This window comes from Salvia splendens, chromosome 9, assembly GCF_004379255.2.
Source record: "Salvia splendens isolate huo1 chromosome 9, SspV2, whole genome shotgun sequence".
Taxonomy (NCBI): domain Eukaryota; kingdom Viridiplantae; phylum Streptophyta; class Magnoliopsida; order Lamiales; family Lamiaceae; genus Salvia; species Salvia splendens.
In genome coordinates this window covers 18,274,994-18,288,570 of record NC_056040.1, presented here as the reverse complement: position 1 = coordinate 18,288,570, position 13,577 = coordinate 18,274,994, and the positions used below count along the sequence as shown (strand labels likewise).

Genomic DNA, 13,577 nt, shown 5'->3' with positions numbered 1-13,577 from the left:
ATATTCGGTTTCCGGTTTTTTTGCTCACCCCTAATTTTCATATATCGTTGATCTATCTGATTGAGTACAGTGTGAATGTTGGTGGTGGGGTTTTAGATTCTGAAAAAAATAAGTAGAGAATCTGTTGGTTCATTACTTGAGGTGATGTCTGCATTATTTGCCAAGGTGACAACATTATTTTAATCTGTGAATGCATTATGGTCATTTCTGTTTTAAATTGGCATATAACAAATGTAATATTCGCATATTCATTAATTAATAAAAACTCTGCATTATTTTTATATATCAATTCATCATTTTCATATATGCTTGAATTACCTGATTGAGTACAGTGTGAATGTTGGTGGTGGGGTTTTAGATTCTGAAAAAAGTAAGTAGAGAATCTGTTTGTTCATTACTGGATGCAATGTCTTCATTATTTGGCAATGTGACAATATTATTTTAATATGTGAAACCATTATGGTCATTTCTGTTACTAATTCATGATGCAAGTTGCTGCTGCTTGACAAATAACAAATGTGATATTTGTATATTCAACAATTAAAGTAAACGCTGCATTATTCTTATGTCTCAGTGCATTATTTTCCATATCCTTGGATTATGTTTCTAATTCATGATGCAAGTTGCTACTGTTTGACAGGGACCAAGCAACTGAGAATGTACGTAGAGGATGTGGTAGATGAATTACTCCCCGTTGGAATAGCACAAAAATTCCGAGAGCGACTAGCGGATGCATCCACAAGTAGTGCGCAAACCCAGGCTGACAATAATAAGAACAAGGGAAGGAAGGATGATTATTTATACTGCCGGCGTACACCAGCCGAGTTCTTGACATGCTTGAAGAGTCTGACACCCCAGCAGAAGGGGGCTGTCGCAGAACTTGGGTTTGAGGCAGTCTTGTGCTTTGAGGCGAAGGAGATTCCAGGACACCTGGCACATTGGGTGCTTAGCTCCTTCAATCTTGTGCGCTGCCAGGTTGCTTTGTCAGGAGGGGTAAACCTAGATTTAGATGAGGAAGACGTCCACTTGACGTTGGGATTTCCTAGAGGGCGAAGAGCTATTTCAAGGGCAACGGAACATCAAAGCAACTTCGCGTTCAATGATATGATTGCTGCTCGTTGCAATAAGGGTCGTTTTAAAATGACCCCAAAGGACATCTACCAACTGATGATGCAGGAGGTGAATGGTGGAGATGTATTCAAGAAGCTGTTTACGTTAATGCATCTTGAATACATCTCCACCATTCACCTCCTGCATCATCAGTTGGTAGATGTCCTTTGGGGTCATTTTAAAACGACCCTTATTGCAACGAGCAGCAATCATATCATTGAACGCGAAGTTGCTTTGATGTTCCGTTGCCCTTGAAATAGCTCTTCGCCCTCTAGGAAATCCCAACGTCAAGTGGACGTCTTCCTCATCTAAATCTAGGTTTACCCCTCCTGACAAAGCAACCTGGCAGCGCACAAGATTGAAGGAGCTAAGCACCCAATGTGCCAGGTGTCCTGGAATCTCCTTCGCCTCAAAGCACAAGACTGCCTCAAACCCAAGTTCTGCGACAGCCCCCTTCTGCTGGGGTGTCAGACTCTTCAAGCATGTCAAGAACTCGGCTGGTGTACGCCGGCAGTATAAATAATCATCCTTCCTTCCCTTGTTCTTATTATTGTCAGCCTGGGTTTGCGCACTACTTGTGGATGCATCCGCTAGTCGCTCTCGGAATTTTTGTGCTATTCCAACGGGGAGTAATTCATCTACCACATCCTCTACGTACATTCTCAGTTGCTTGGTCCCTGTCAAGCAGTAGCAACTTGCATCATGAATTAGAAACATAATCCAAGGATATGGAAAATAATGCACTGAGACATAAGAATAATGCAGCGTTTACTTTAATTGTTGAATATACAAATATCACATTTGTTATCTGTCAAGCAGCAGCAACTTGCATCATGAATTAGTAACAGAAATGACCATAATGGTTTCACATATTAAAATAATGTTGTCACATTGCCAAATAATGAAGACATTGCATCCAGTAATGAACAAACAGATTCTCTACTTACTTTTTTCAGAATCTAAAACCCCACCACCAACATTCACATTGTACTCAATCAGGTAATTCAAGCATATATGAAAATGATGAATTGATATATAAAAATAATGCAGAGTTTTTATTAATTAATGAATATGCGAATATTACATTTGTTATATGCCAATTTAAAACAGAAATGACCATAATGCATTCACAGATTAAAATAATGTTGTCACCTTGGCAAATAATGCAGACATCACCTCAAGTAATGAACCAACAGATTCTCTACTTATTTTTTTCAGAATCTAAAACCCCACCACCAACATTCACACTGTACTCAATCAGATAGATCAACGATATATGAAAATGATGAATTGACATATAAAAATAATGCAGAGTTTATATTAATTAATGAATATGCGAATATTACATTTGTTATCTGCCAATTTATAACAGAAATGACCATAATGCATTCACAGATTAAAATAACGTTGTCACATTGGCAAATAATGCAGACATCACCTCAAGTAATGAACCAACAGCTTCTCTATTTACTTTTTCCAAAAACAGAATCCCCACTTACTCATACAAGTAATTCATGGATATAGTAAAATAATGCATTGACATCTCAAAATAATGCAAAGTATATATGAATTAATGAATATACAAATATCACATTTGTAATTTGCCAATTTAATTCAGAAACGACCTTAATTCCTTCAGAATCTAAAATAATGTAGTCTCATTGCCAAATAATGAAGCGTTTAAATAAAGTAATGAACAAACAGATTCTGAATTTACTCTTTCACAATCTAAAATCCAACCAACAACATTCACAACGTACTCACACAGTAATACTAATGGATTGAGATACAAAAACCACAAATATTACACTTGTTATCTGACAATTTAAAAAAGATATGAGCAAACTGCATTTACATGTTAAAATAATGTAGTCACATTGGCAAATAATGTACAGTTTATATCAAGTAATGAACAAACAGATTTTATAATCCATTTATCATAACAGGGAATGCACATATACAGATTACACCAACTCTTCGACAACTTCAACCCAGCAAAATACACAACTAATGTCCATATCCATCACACTAATGAACACGCCAACATTGAATAATTTTATACAAATAAAATCAACCAGCATACGACTAATGGATACAGTAGTTAATTTAATTCACACAATTATGCAAATAATGTACAAATTATGTTAACACCCGTGCGGGTTTACAAACCAAACAAACAAAGCAATTCGAATTGAACCTACAGACAAAAGCTCACCCTCTTGCTGGGATTGCTGTGAATTAGTTGGTCGTCCTCTTTTTGTCATTTTAAGATCTGCGAAGGAATCCAACCACACAAAAACGGAGATTGATTTTAGTAACAAATATGTCGGATTTGCGGTAATCTGCTGAATGGTGGTGTGGGTGTTGTGTTACTGGCGAATCTTGAAGCAAGGGTTATTGAAACACGAAATTAACAATCGGAAAACCCTACCTCTCCTAGAATCTCAGTGGCGTATTGTTCAGAACAGAACCGAAGCCTGAAAATCGACTGTAAAACGGCTTGAATTTCGGTTTAACCGTCGAATACAATGGCGGTGGCGGCTAGGGTTTGCTAGTTGAATGGAATTTGAGAAGACGCATTGGAGAGAGAAGCGGGAGTAAATTCGCGTTTCTATTGAATGGGGCGGTTGATGGAAAGTAGTGGGGGTATCCCGCTCAAATCGCGGCTCCTCATTTTTTCCAGATTTTAGACTGTAAAATTACTAATTAACCCTCATAATGAACGCAATAACCCAAATAATGAAGTACGGAATGTTTAATTAGGAATTACATCAGCGTCGTCCATCTATCAGATCCAACGATACAAATCAAATTGGAACTTAAATCTAAGCATTGAAAAGGACTTTAACATGACCCTATATAGGGATGTATTCATTTCCTTTTCCTATATTTCCTCCTTTTTCCTTCTTAATATCAGCCATTAGATTAGAGAAATGGACGGTCAAGATCAATATTGGGTAATTAATCCCGTGTTGCATTATTTGTCCTATTTTGTGCATTATGAGGGCACAATAGTAATCTAATAATGGCTGGAAACCGCTACGAATAATGCACCACATGGTCACGAGTAATGCATGTAATTGCCTATATAATGCACAATATGTGAACTGCAATGCATACGAACAAGATGTGCTGTGTTATGATGTTTGACACACGTTTCTTGTGTCTCCTAAGGGTTTAATAAGCTTAGGGGCTAGGGTATAGTACGTAGACACGTATGTAATCTTCACATGGTAACGAGTAATGGATATAATTGACTATATAATGCACAATTTGTGAACTGCAATGCATACGAACAAGATGTGTTGTGTTATGATGTTTGACACACGTTTCTTGTTTCCCCTAAGGGTTTAATAAGCTTAGGGCTAGGGTATAGTACGTACGCATTAATAACAAATTATAAAACGATACGAATAATTCACCAAATTGTCACGAGTAATAGATGTTATTAACTATATAATGCACAATATGTGAACTGCAATGCATACGAATAAGATGTACCATGTTATGATGTTTGACACACGTTTCTTGTTTCCCCTAAGGGTTTAATAAGCTTAGGGGTTAGGGTATAGTACGTAGACATTACTAAATGCACGTATGTAATCTTCAATCCGTTGATTAACCCATATACACAATACCTCTAATAATGCATAATATACTGAAATAATGACAATTAACAGCTACATAATGCACTACCTAAACCAAATAATGCACATACGTATATTCCAATAACAACAATTTGTTAGTAATGTCTACGTACTATACCCTAGCCCCTAAGCTTATTAAACCCTTAGGGGAAACAAGAAACGTGTGTCAAACATCATAACATGGTACATCTTATTCGTATGCATTGCAGTTCACATATTGTGCATTATATAGTTAATAACATCCATTACTCGTGACAATTTGGTGAATTATTCGTATCGTTTTATAATTTGTTATTAATGCGTACGTACTATACCCTAGCCCTAAGCTTATTAAACCCTTAGGGGAAACAAGAAACGTGTGTCAAACATCATAACACAACACATCTTGTTCGTATGCATTGCAGTTCACAAATTGTGCATTATATAGTCAATTATATCCATTACTCGTTACCATGTGAAGATTACATACGTGTCTACGTACTATACCCTAGCCCCTAAGCTTATTAAACCCTTAGGGGAAACAAGAAACGTGTGTCCAAACATCATAACATGGTACATCTTATTCGTATGCATTGCAGTTCACATATTGTGCATTATATAGTCAATTATATGCATTACTCGTGACCATGTGGTGCATTATTCGCAGATACCAAAATGTGACAGTTACTTTTCCGTCAAATGTCAATAATAACCCTGTAATGCATACAACCACCTTCTATAATGCAACACGGAACCAGTTTTATAGAATCAATCTGATCCGTTGATGCCTTAGATCTAACGCGTAATATTAAGAAGGAAAATGGATCTAAGATGTGAAAAGGAGAATAACGTTCCCCTATATATATATATATATATAATATTTATGTTGCTCATGATTTTATAATTTGTTTTTGATTCGGTTGTCAAAGTTTTATAAATTTGAATATTAGAATGATTGTATGGAGTTTAATTGTTTTATACTTTTTGAAGTAGTTGAACAATAGAATTGTTTTTTTTTATATTTTAGGTATAATATATTATTTTTCTGGTATAACAGGTATAACGGTATGCCGTACCAAAGTTCGGTATACCGCAAAAGTACGGCGTACCGGAATGCAGTACGGTATACCGAAAACATGGTATGGTAATGGTATAAAAAACTACCTTATCGAATTTCCGGTATACCGAACTCCGGTATACCGAGAAATTCAGTACGGTATCGGTATAGTGTTTTGTCATACCGTAACTTTCGGTACGGTATACAGTATGACACTCAAAGTACGGTATACCGTACCGGACCACCCCTACTCTGATATCGACAAATTCCTATTTGAGAATTTCCGATCGCTCTACTGAGAGGAGTACGAAGAAGGAATCTCGCAGAAAACCGCGTTTCCGATGGCGCACGGTAGCCGGGTACACAACCTGGCGAATATCGGTCGTTCGACGCCAACACGCAGTACGGTCTCTCCGACACCGCCCCAACCGGACTTCAGTATGGGTTCGTACGGTCTCTCCGACATGGAGTCGTCCCCAACTCGCCCTGCCGCCGCTTCCCGTCGCGCCGCCGACACCGCCCCCGCCAGAAAGAAGCGGACCAAGCACCGGGCGCACAAGTTGCCACCTCCGACAACTTGTGAAGAGTACGCCCCCGGCCGTACGAACTACCAGCCGGATGAAACCCTCGTCTTGGCGAGGTATTGGGTGGATATATCGGAGGAGCCGATATTCGCGAACAACCAAAAGCAGCTCGCGTACTGGGAACACATCGCCGAGCGCTACAATGAGTCGAAGCCGCCGAGCTCGTACAAGCGCCAACGGGAGCAGCTCTGCAAGCACTGGGATCAGGTGAAGAAGCAAGTCAACCTGTTCGCGGCGGAGTGCGAGAAGTGCTCGAGGGATCAGGGAAGCGACGAGAGCTTGAGCGACGTGCGCGATAGAGCGCTGTTGTCGTACCAGTCCATGTACGGCGACTTCAAGAATTTCAACATCTTGGCGCTCTTGAGGGACAAGCAGAAGTTCTAAGGCAAGATTCTGCACACCGGTGAGGCGAAGAGGACGAAGACCACCGACATTGGTGGTTACACGGACAGCGAAAGCGGAACTCGTCTGGTAGACCTCAACCAGACGTGCACGGAGGAAGAGACTTCCGGCACACCGATGTCCTCCCAGCGGCGTCCCATAGGCGTTAAGGCTGCGAAGAACAAGGGGAAGGCGACATCCTCCTCCGCCACCGCTCCCCCATCGCCGATCCCGACCCCTACCCGACCCCGGCGACACTTGCCTATGCAGATTTGGCAACAACCTCAATGGCACGAATGTTGTTGGATACGCACAACACCCTTATGAAGTGTACGGATCCGGCCAGAGCCGAATTCCTCCAGAGGTTGATCGATGAGTTGAGCCGGAAGTTGAAGCTTTTGTAGGATAGTCAATTTTTTTTATTTCTAACCCGTATAACTTTTTTTTATAATCAATGAATTTTGTCGTTCTTAGTTAATCATTGTGTTTTTTCTAAGTTTGCATTTATATATTTAAAAACATTTAAATTAATTAACAAAACAATAGTAAAATGCTTAGGGCACCCCACTGCAGGTGGAAGGAGAGGAGAATAAAATGCTGACGTGACGGTACATAGGGCGAGCTTTAGGGCGCCCCCACTGTGGATGCTCTAATGAATTATCAATTAGACCAAAAACACACCCATGGACTACTGACATCAACAGGCATCAAGTAGTATCATTATAATGTACTCCACTTGACAATGAAAAAAAAGCAATCACCAAAGAATACAATGTCTTCATTCCGAAATAAAACCACTAACCACTAACCACTAACCATCAACCACAAGGGTTGAAATACCTTACTGCGTTTATCATCGCATTCTTATTTAAACTATCAACCATGAAAAACTTCAAATATCAAAGAAAAATCTCTACGAATCGTCAAATTCTACTTCAGAGCTTTTGTTGACATACCGACGACCGCAAAGACTTGTATTATAAAAATTAGCTTTTCAAACTTTCATCATGGCACACCACACGGAATGCTTTAGATGTAAGAACTTCACCAGCCACAAAGGTATCGGATTTGCTACAACTTCTACAAATTCCCATCCAGATATGACCACCGCCATCCACCACAAATCCAAATATTCTTGAAGGCTTATCCAACTGATCCGACCAGATAATGCATTCAAGCTTATAAGATTTCCACGCACATTACTTACTGAATTATAAGCTCCAGTCAAACCATCTGCCAAGCTCGATACAAGCTGCACGGAAAAAAAATTGTTATTCCACGTAACCTCAAAAGGAGGATATGCAGAGAAGAGGTTCTAGAGTTGAGGTGAGGGGGAGACAGACCTCTTTGAAAGCAGGAGCCTGCAACACTCCAGACCAACAATGTTCCATTAAAACTTAATAACATTGCCCATTTCCCAACAGCGACGGACGAATTATAGCACCCAACCACGAACATTTGCAGCTGCAGCAATTTGGCGACCACCATAATGGGTTAGAAACCAAACTCGGTAAGATAGTAAAGTGAAACCCTTATGCCCAAGTTTACTTTGGTAATACAGACAATTTTTAATGAAGATTCAAGGACCCAGCATATAGGTATATATATAAATAGAGATGCATGCTACAAGGAATATAGACATTACCTTTGCCATCTATGCTTCCTTCGTCTCACACAAAGAAACGACCTTCCCAAAGTGACTGTCCTTGATACTGCTGCTGCGGCAAGCCAAGCTGTTGGTTTCCTTTCTGAAATTCTTTCTGCTGCTCCTCATAGCGCAGCATATGTTCTGAATAGGGATGGACCTGCCAGCCGTTCTGATTATTACTCTGGACTTGTATCGGCACCTGCTTCCCAGGGAAAGGGAAAGTAGCAGTTCCTATTAAGCCATTGATATTGCTCACAGAAGGGAATGCAGGGACGACCTGATTCCCAGAATTGCTAAACCCACTACCTTGATTGGATGAAGACAGCTGATAGCCATCTAGCCAGCTGTAATCATCTGTTTGAGGAAGTGAAGTTCCATTCTGGGGGATGCTATTAAACAATGCTTCATCCACAACCTTGGAACGAACAGAGCCAAAACCAGGTGGCGGACCAATGTGTCTAACAGGTCGACTCACTGGATTTTTTTTTGAGCCAGGTGGCATGACCAATGATGGTTTGATGCTCAGGCCATCAACGAATGACCCAGAAGGTATGATGGAGTCAAACTTAGACGGTACACTAGCTTGTGGATTCATAATAGGATGGTTGTGGCTAGGACCAGCATTCATAAATTGGGGGTAAGGCAAGGAAGCAGAAGCATGTTGATATACTTCGAACTTATCTTGCAGATCAGACCTCATTCCATTTTCCATCAAGTTCATCTGGGCCAAACCATTTGCTATAGGAGAGTGATTTGCTGAACACATTGAGGTGCTGGGTTGGATAGGTTGTGGATACTGAGTAGTGCCATTAGCAACAGTGTTAAATCCAGGTGCAGAAGATTTCATGCCTGCAGTCAATGCACTCTGCAAGAGAAGCCCATCCTGCACACCAGAGGGGGATCCCTTTTCATTCCCAAAATCAACCTTGCTAGCCTCACTGACAGAAGCAGAAATCGCTGGAGAAGTCAATTTCAGATAGAACTCATCCATATGCCTTTCAGTAGTTGGAGGCCTAAATACAATCACCTCGTCGTCTTCATCATCCGCTTCCACACCCACCTCTATCTTTGGCAGAGCAGCGAGAGCCATTCGGCCTACCGATGAAATATCTAGCGAGTTATCGTTCACATTAGGTTCCAAATGACTGGGAAGCAAATGCTCATCAGAAACCTGAGGTTCAGAACCAAAGACAAACTTTTTCATCCGGTCGTCGAAATATACTCCATCAGGGCCAACTCGAACAACATTAGCAAGAGTCTTTCCAGCTGCTATGATCCTCTTTACACGTGCAATCCGCTCTTTGCTGCCTCCATCACCTCCAAATAGGTGCTTCCTCGAAAAATTAAGGATGAGTTGGGCAGGAAGCAGAGGATGGAATCCTCTCAACTCAAAATCTTCAGGTAATGCAAGGCGATTAGCAGTTTCACTTTCATCATACTTGCTCATATTTGAGAAACATGTCTCATCTTCATCTTCAGTAATCGATACGAGGCCACTAGATAAGAGTTTATTCAGAAACACGATGCATTTATTCCAGAAAAAGGATCTTGCGTTAACTTGTTTCTCCTCCAATTCACTGCCAACAGCAAAATCCTGGCGACACGCCAACCATTCCACAAACACCATAATCCCAGGTAGCAAATAGCTTGATGAGGGATCAGATAAATGGTTGCACCGCTCAAGAATGCTGCCCACAAATTCAAATGAAGCAGTAAAAGCATTTTGAAGCAGGACAGAGCGCTGTAGAATATCAGCATAGAACTGGTTTTCACCTTCCCTGCTCACATTATGTACAGTAAATATTAGGATAGCAATCATTCTAATGATTGCAAGCCTACATTCAGCTGCATCTGAACCAAAGTTAAGCTCTTCATCTGGCCCACTGCAAAGAAGTTCCAATAAATCACTTTTAACCATAGAGAACGCTTCAGGAAAGATTTCCAGGCTGGAATCATAACAAAGGAACAAGTGTCAAAAATTGTACATTCTGCAGCTACAATCCCTCTAATACAATTATCAAATTCACAACAAACGTTGTGCGAGTGAAGAGAATGCCATTCAACCTAATAAATTTCGTAATAAAAGCTTTGAAGAGTTCAGACTTATTTGGAGCTCTTTCCTTCAATGCACTAGCTACCGGCTTATTCTCCTTCAAAGCAGGCCTTGGTTCGCCTTTGCCTTTTCCCTTTCCAGGCAACCTTGCAGGTGACATCTTCACAGAAGGAGCTTTATCATCACCAAGTATTTGAGAGTAATTCTGACGATTCTGTAAAATTTTAAAAAAAATTAAAAGAGAAAATTATAGGGGCTTCAATTGTATCTTTGCCCTTTCTTTAACCTCTAACAAAAAAACTGTTGTTTGACACTTCCAGAATCACCAGACTTTTCAAAAAGAGCAACGCCAGCAGGAAGTTCAGACTTGTAGGTTATATGCTCAACTTAGGCTTCAATGGAACTAGTTGCCAGGTCAAGCTGACTCAAGATGCAAGTAATTGAAATTATGCTGTCACAGTAGTCTGGACACTGAATTTACCTTCTCAAATGCAATGATTAAGTTGTCTCTTGCAGTAACAAATGGGATATCCACTGCTAGACTTCGAAAATAGCGATAAATTGACAGCAGTTCATCATTTGAATATCCAGCCAGTATGGCAAGCTAAAAATTGCAAAAGGAAAATACTGAATTAAGGCGACCGAGAGATTCAAAAGTAAAACATGCTACGTAATAGGAAGTAACAAAAAATCATAATAGCGATATATAAGTGCACCTGATGATGTGGATTACCACTTGAAGGCCATATTGAGGAAGCTTGCAAATAATAACTTGATGCTGCTGCAAAATCCCGGGCTTTAGAATCCCCTTCGCCATATAAGCTTTTGTAACGAGCAAGATCACCCAAATAGATCAGACAGCGATGACATGACATCAAGCCTTTTTTCCCTTCTGAAGATGTATTTCCATCTTTTGACATTGGGATCTGATTTTCTGGATCATCAGAAGAATATCCCAATGGGAGTCCATACTTAGATCTTATCTTCAACATCAAATCATGATAAAATCCAGTAGCCTCAGAGAGGAAGGTCTTAAACTGAGTACGGATCTTTGTAAGTCGATCAGGTACCGCACGAAGTGTCCCTTTACCATCTTGGGGTGCAGGTGATCCTGCCGAAGCCGCTGCAGCAAAGAGAGCCCTTAGCTCCTCAATCCTCCTATAATGCAATTGCCATAGAGCATATTCTATATCATGTTGTTCAGAAAAAGCATGGTCTTCAAGGAGAATTGCTTCATAATTTTCACGCATATTCTGCCATGTGTTAGGATCTGAAGGGACTCTGGCCTGCGCTGCTTTCCTTCGCTTGTTCTCCAACTCAACATTCTACAACAGGACAAAGAAGTCAAGTCAGACTAGAGAAAATACACCATTAACTTTTTAGGCAGACGGAGAAATAAAGATGCAATACTTTTAGGGTTGTCAATCCCATAACTTTTGAAACTGGAATAAAACAGCTTTTCAATTTTTCACAATTGACACACAATGATTAATATCGGAACTGATGTGGCAAAATTTTTCACAATTGACCACACCATTTTGGACAAATCGTAGTGTAGAATTTGATTTTGCGACATTAGTTTCGATTTTGATCATTGTGGGACGATAGTGAAAGTTTTAAAAAGTTACTATGATTTAACATTCTAGTTTCAAAAGTTAAGGAATTGACCAGTAATAAATGAGAAGTTTTTATTTAAATGGCAATTATCCCTACTTTTTAAAATGGTATGGGAAACACGAGAACTTTTTATCGTTGTGCGCTGAGAAAATCAAAGGAAGTTATAGGAGATATATACCTTGTTAAAAAGTTGTTGAACACGCTCTCTAGTAGGATTTCCTTTGTCGTTATCCATCACCAAGGTCATCTGCAATCCAATAAATGGTTGCAATAGTCAATTCGACATAATAGAGACACATTAAAAATGAACATCTTCATAAGAAACTGACAATGAAATAAAAGGGCAATAAAAAATAAGGGTTAACAGAAAAACAAAGTTCATCATTATGTGCAACAAATTTTATTAGAGTAATTTTGAAAAATAAAGATGCAAAAAAAGCATAACAGCCACAGCGAAACACATGCAAATATTATACTAATCTGATGTCTGCTATCGTGAATACACCTTATTCATACAAAGCAGCAGCTAAAAGAAGTCCTTTCAAGCCAATAAACCTAATATTTCAATTTTTAACTGCCCATTATCATCTAAGTATATATTTCAGTGTTCAACACACACCCTAAAAGTGCGTAACCAACAAGAAATCATAATATTTGTCCATGAGGTCTAATTGCCTACCATCTTCATTTATATGAAAATTCACAAAACAAAAAAAAAGTAAAAATAAATTAAAAATAAAACAAAAGCAAATCTTCAACATAATCCAGTAAAGGATATATGTCAGTGCTCATAAAAGTTGCCCAGATGAAAGTATATATAATTCACTTCCGGAGAGGATTAAATGATTCAAACGAAAACAAGCAAGTCAAAACCTTCATTCTTATTTTACTCAAACTTAAGATATGACTGCAACTGGACATGAGCTAAAACATGACAAAGCAATTGATTGATAAATAAACCAAATGCCAAACCCTAAATTCATCTATGTTTACCGGCATGTGGAAACAACTTCGTAGATTTAGGTTAAATGAGGTTAAACAACTAAAAAATCAGCAGATATTAACCACCAAGTCATCAAACATACAAAACCCTAAATTAAACCGACTCAATACGTCAATCAAATAACAATAATAACCATCATAAAACTATAAGTGCACAGCAACCATAATCTCCCAATAAGAAACTCCCCCCAACAAAACAACTGCACAAGATCTGCAAAGATTACCAGCAAAAAAACTGTCAATGATTACCCCAATCAAAGTTCACATACATTCACACGCTCGCCGAATCTAGGGTTTCTAATTGCGGGCTTCGATTTTGGTGGGTTTTCTGTATCCTTGAAATTCACTAATAATAATCGAAAGGATTTTCTGATGCCATAGAATTGTGGGAAGTAGAAAAAGTGATGAATTTGTTGAAAGAGAGGGAGAGGAGGGCAGGGGATGACGATGACCTTTTGATTTTTGATTTTTCTAGTTTTAAATTGTTTTTATTTTGGGC

At 39.3% G+C, this 13,577-nt stretch overlaps 1 protein-coding gene across 7 annotated transcripts; it reads right to left on the bottom strand.

Moving 5' to 3' along the window:
• Positions 1-7,470: 7,470 nt before the first annotated feature.
• Positions 7,471-13,577, bottom strand: LOC121747827 (protein SMG7-like). Of its 7 annotated transcripts, none has more exons than XM_042141952.1 (8): positions 13,303-13,577; positions 12,255-12,323; positions 11,176-11,784; positions 10,941-11,063; positions 10,441-10,673; positions 8,404-10,352; positions 8,102-8,222; positions 7,471-8,010 (listed from the first exon to the last, which is right to left on the bottom strand). In XM_042141952.1, the coding sequence occupies exons 2-6, from the start codon at positions 12,321-12,323 to the stop codon at positions 8,429-8,431; spliced, it is 2,958 nt and encodes a 985-aa protein (XP_041997886.1). In that variant the 5' UTR covers positions 13,303-13,577; the 3' UTR covers positions 7,471-8,010; positions 8,102-8,222; positions 8,404-8,428. The 7 variants fall into 7 exon arrangements, with proteins under 7 accessions (XP_041997886.1, XP_041997890.1, XP_041997891.1 ...); XM_042141956.1 differs by having other exon boundaries at positions 8,404-10,289; XM_042141957.1 differs by having other exon boundaries at positions 8,404-10,289; positions 10,471-10,673.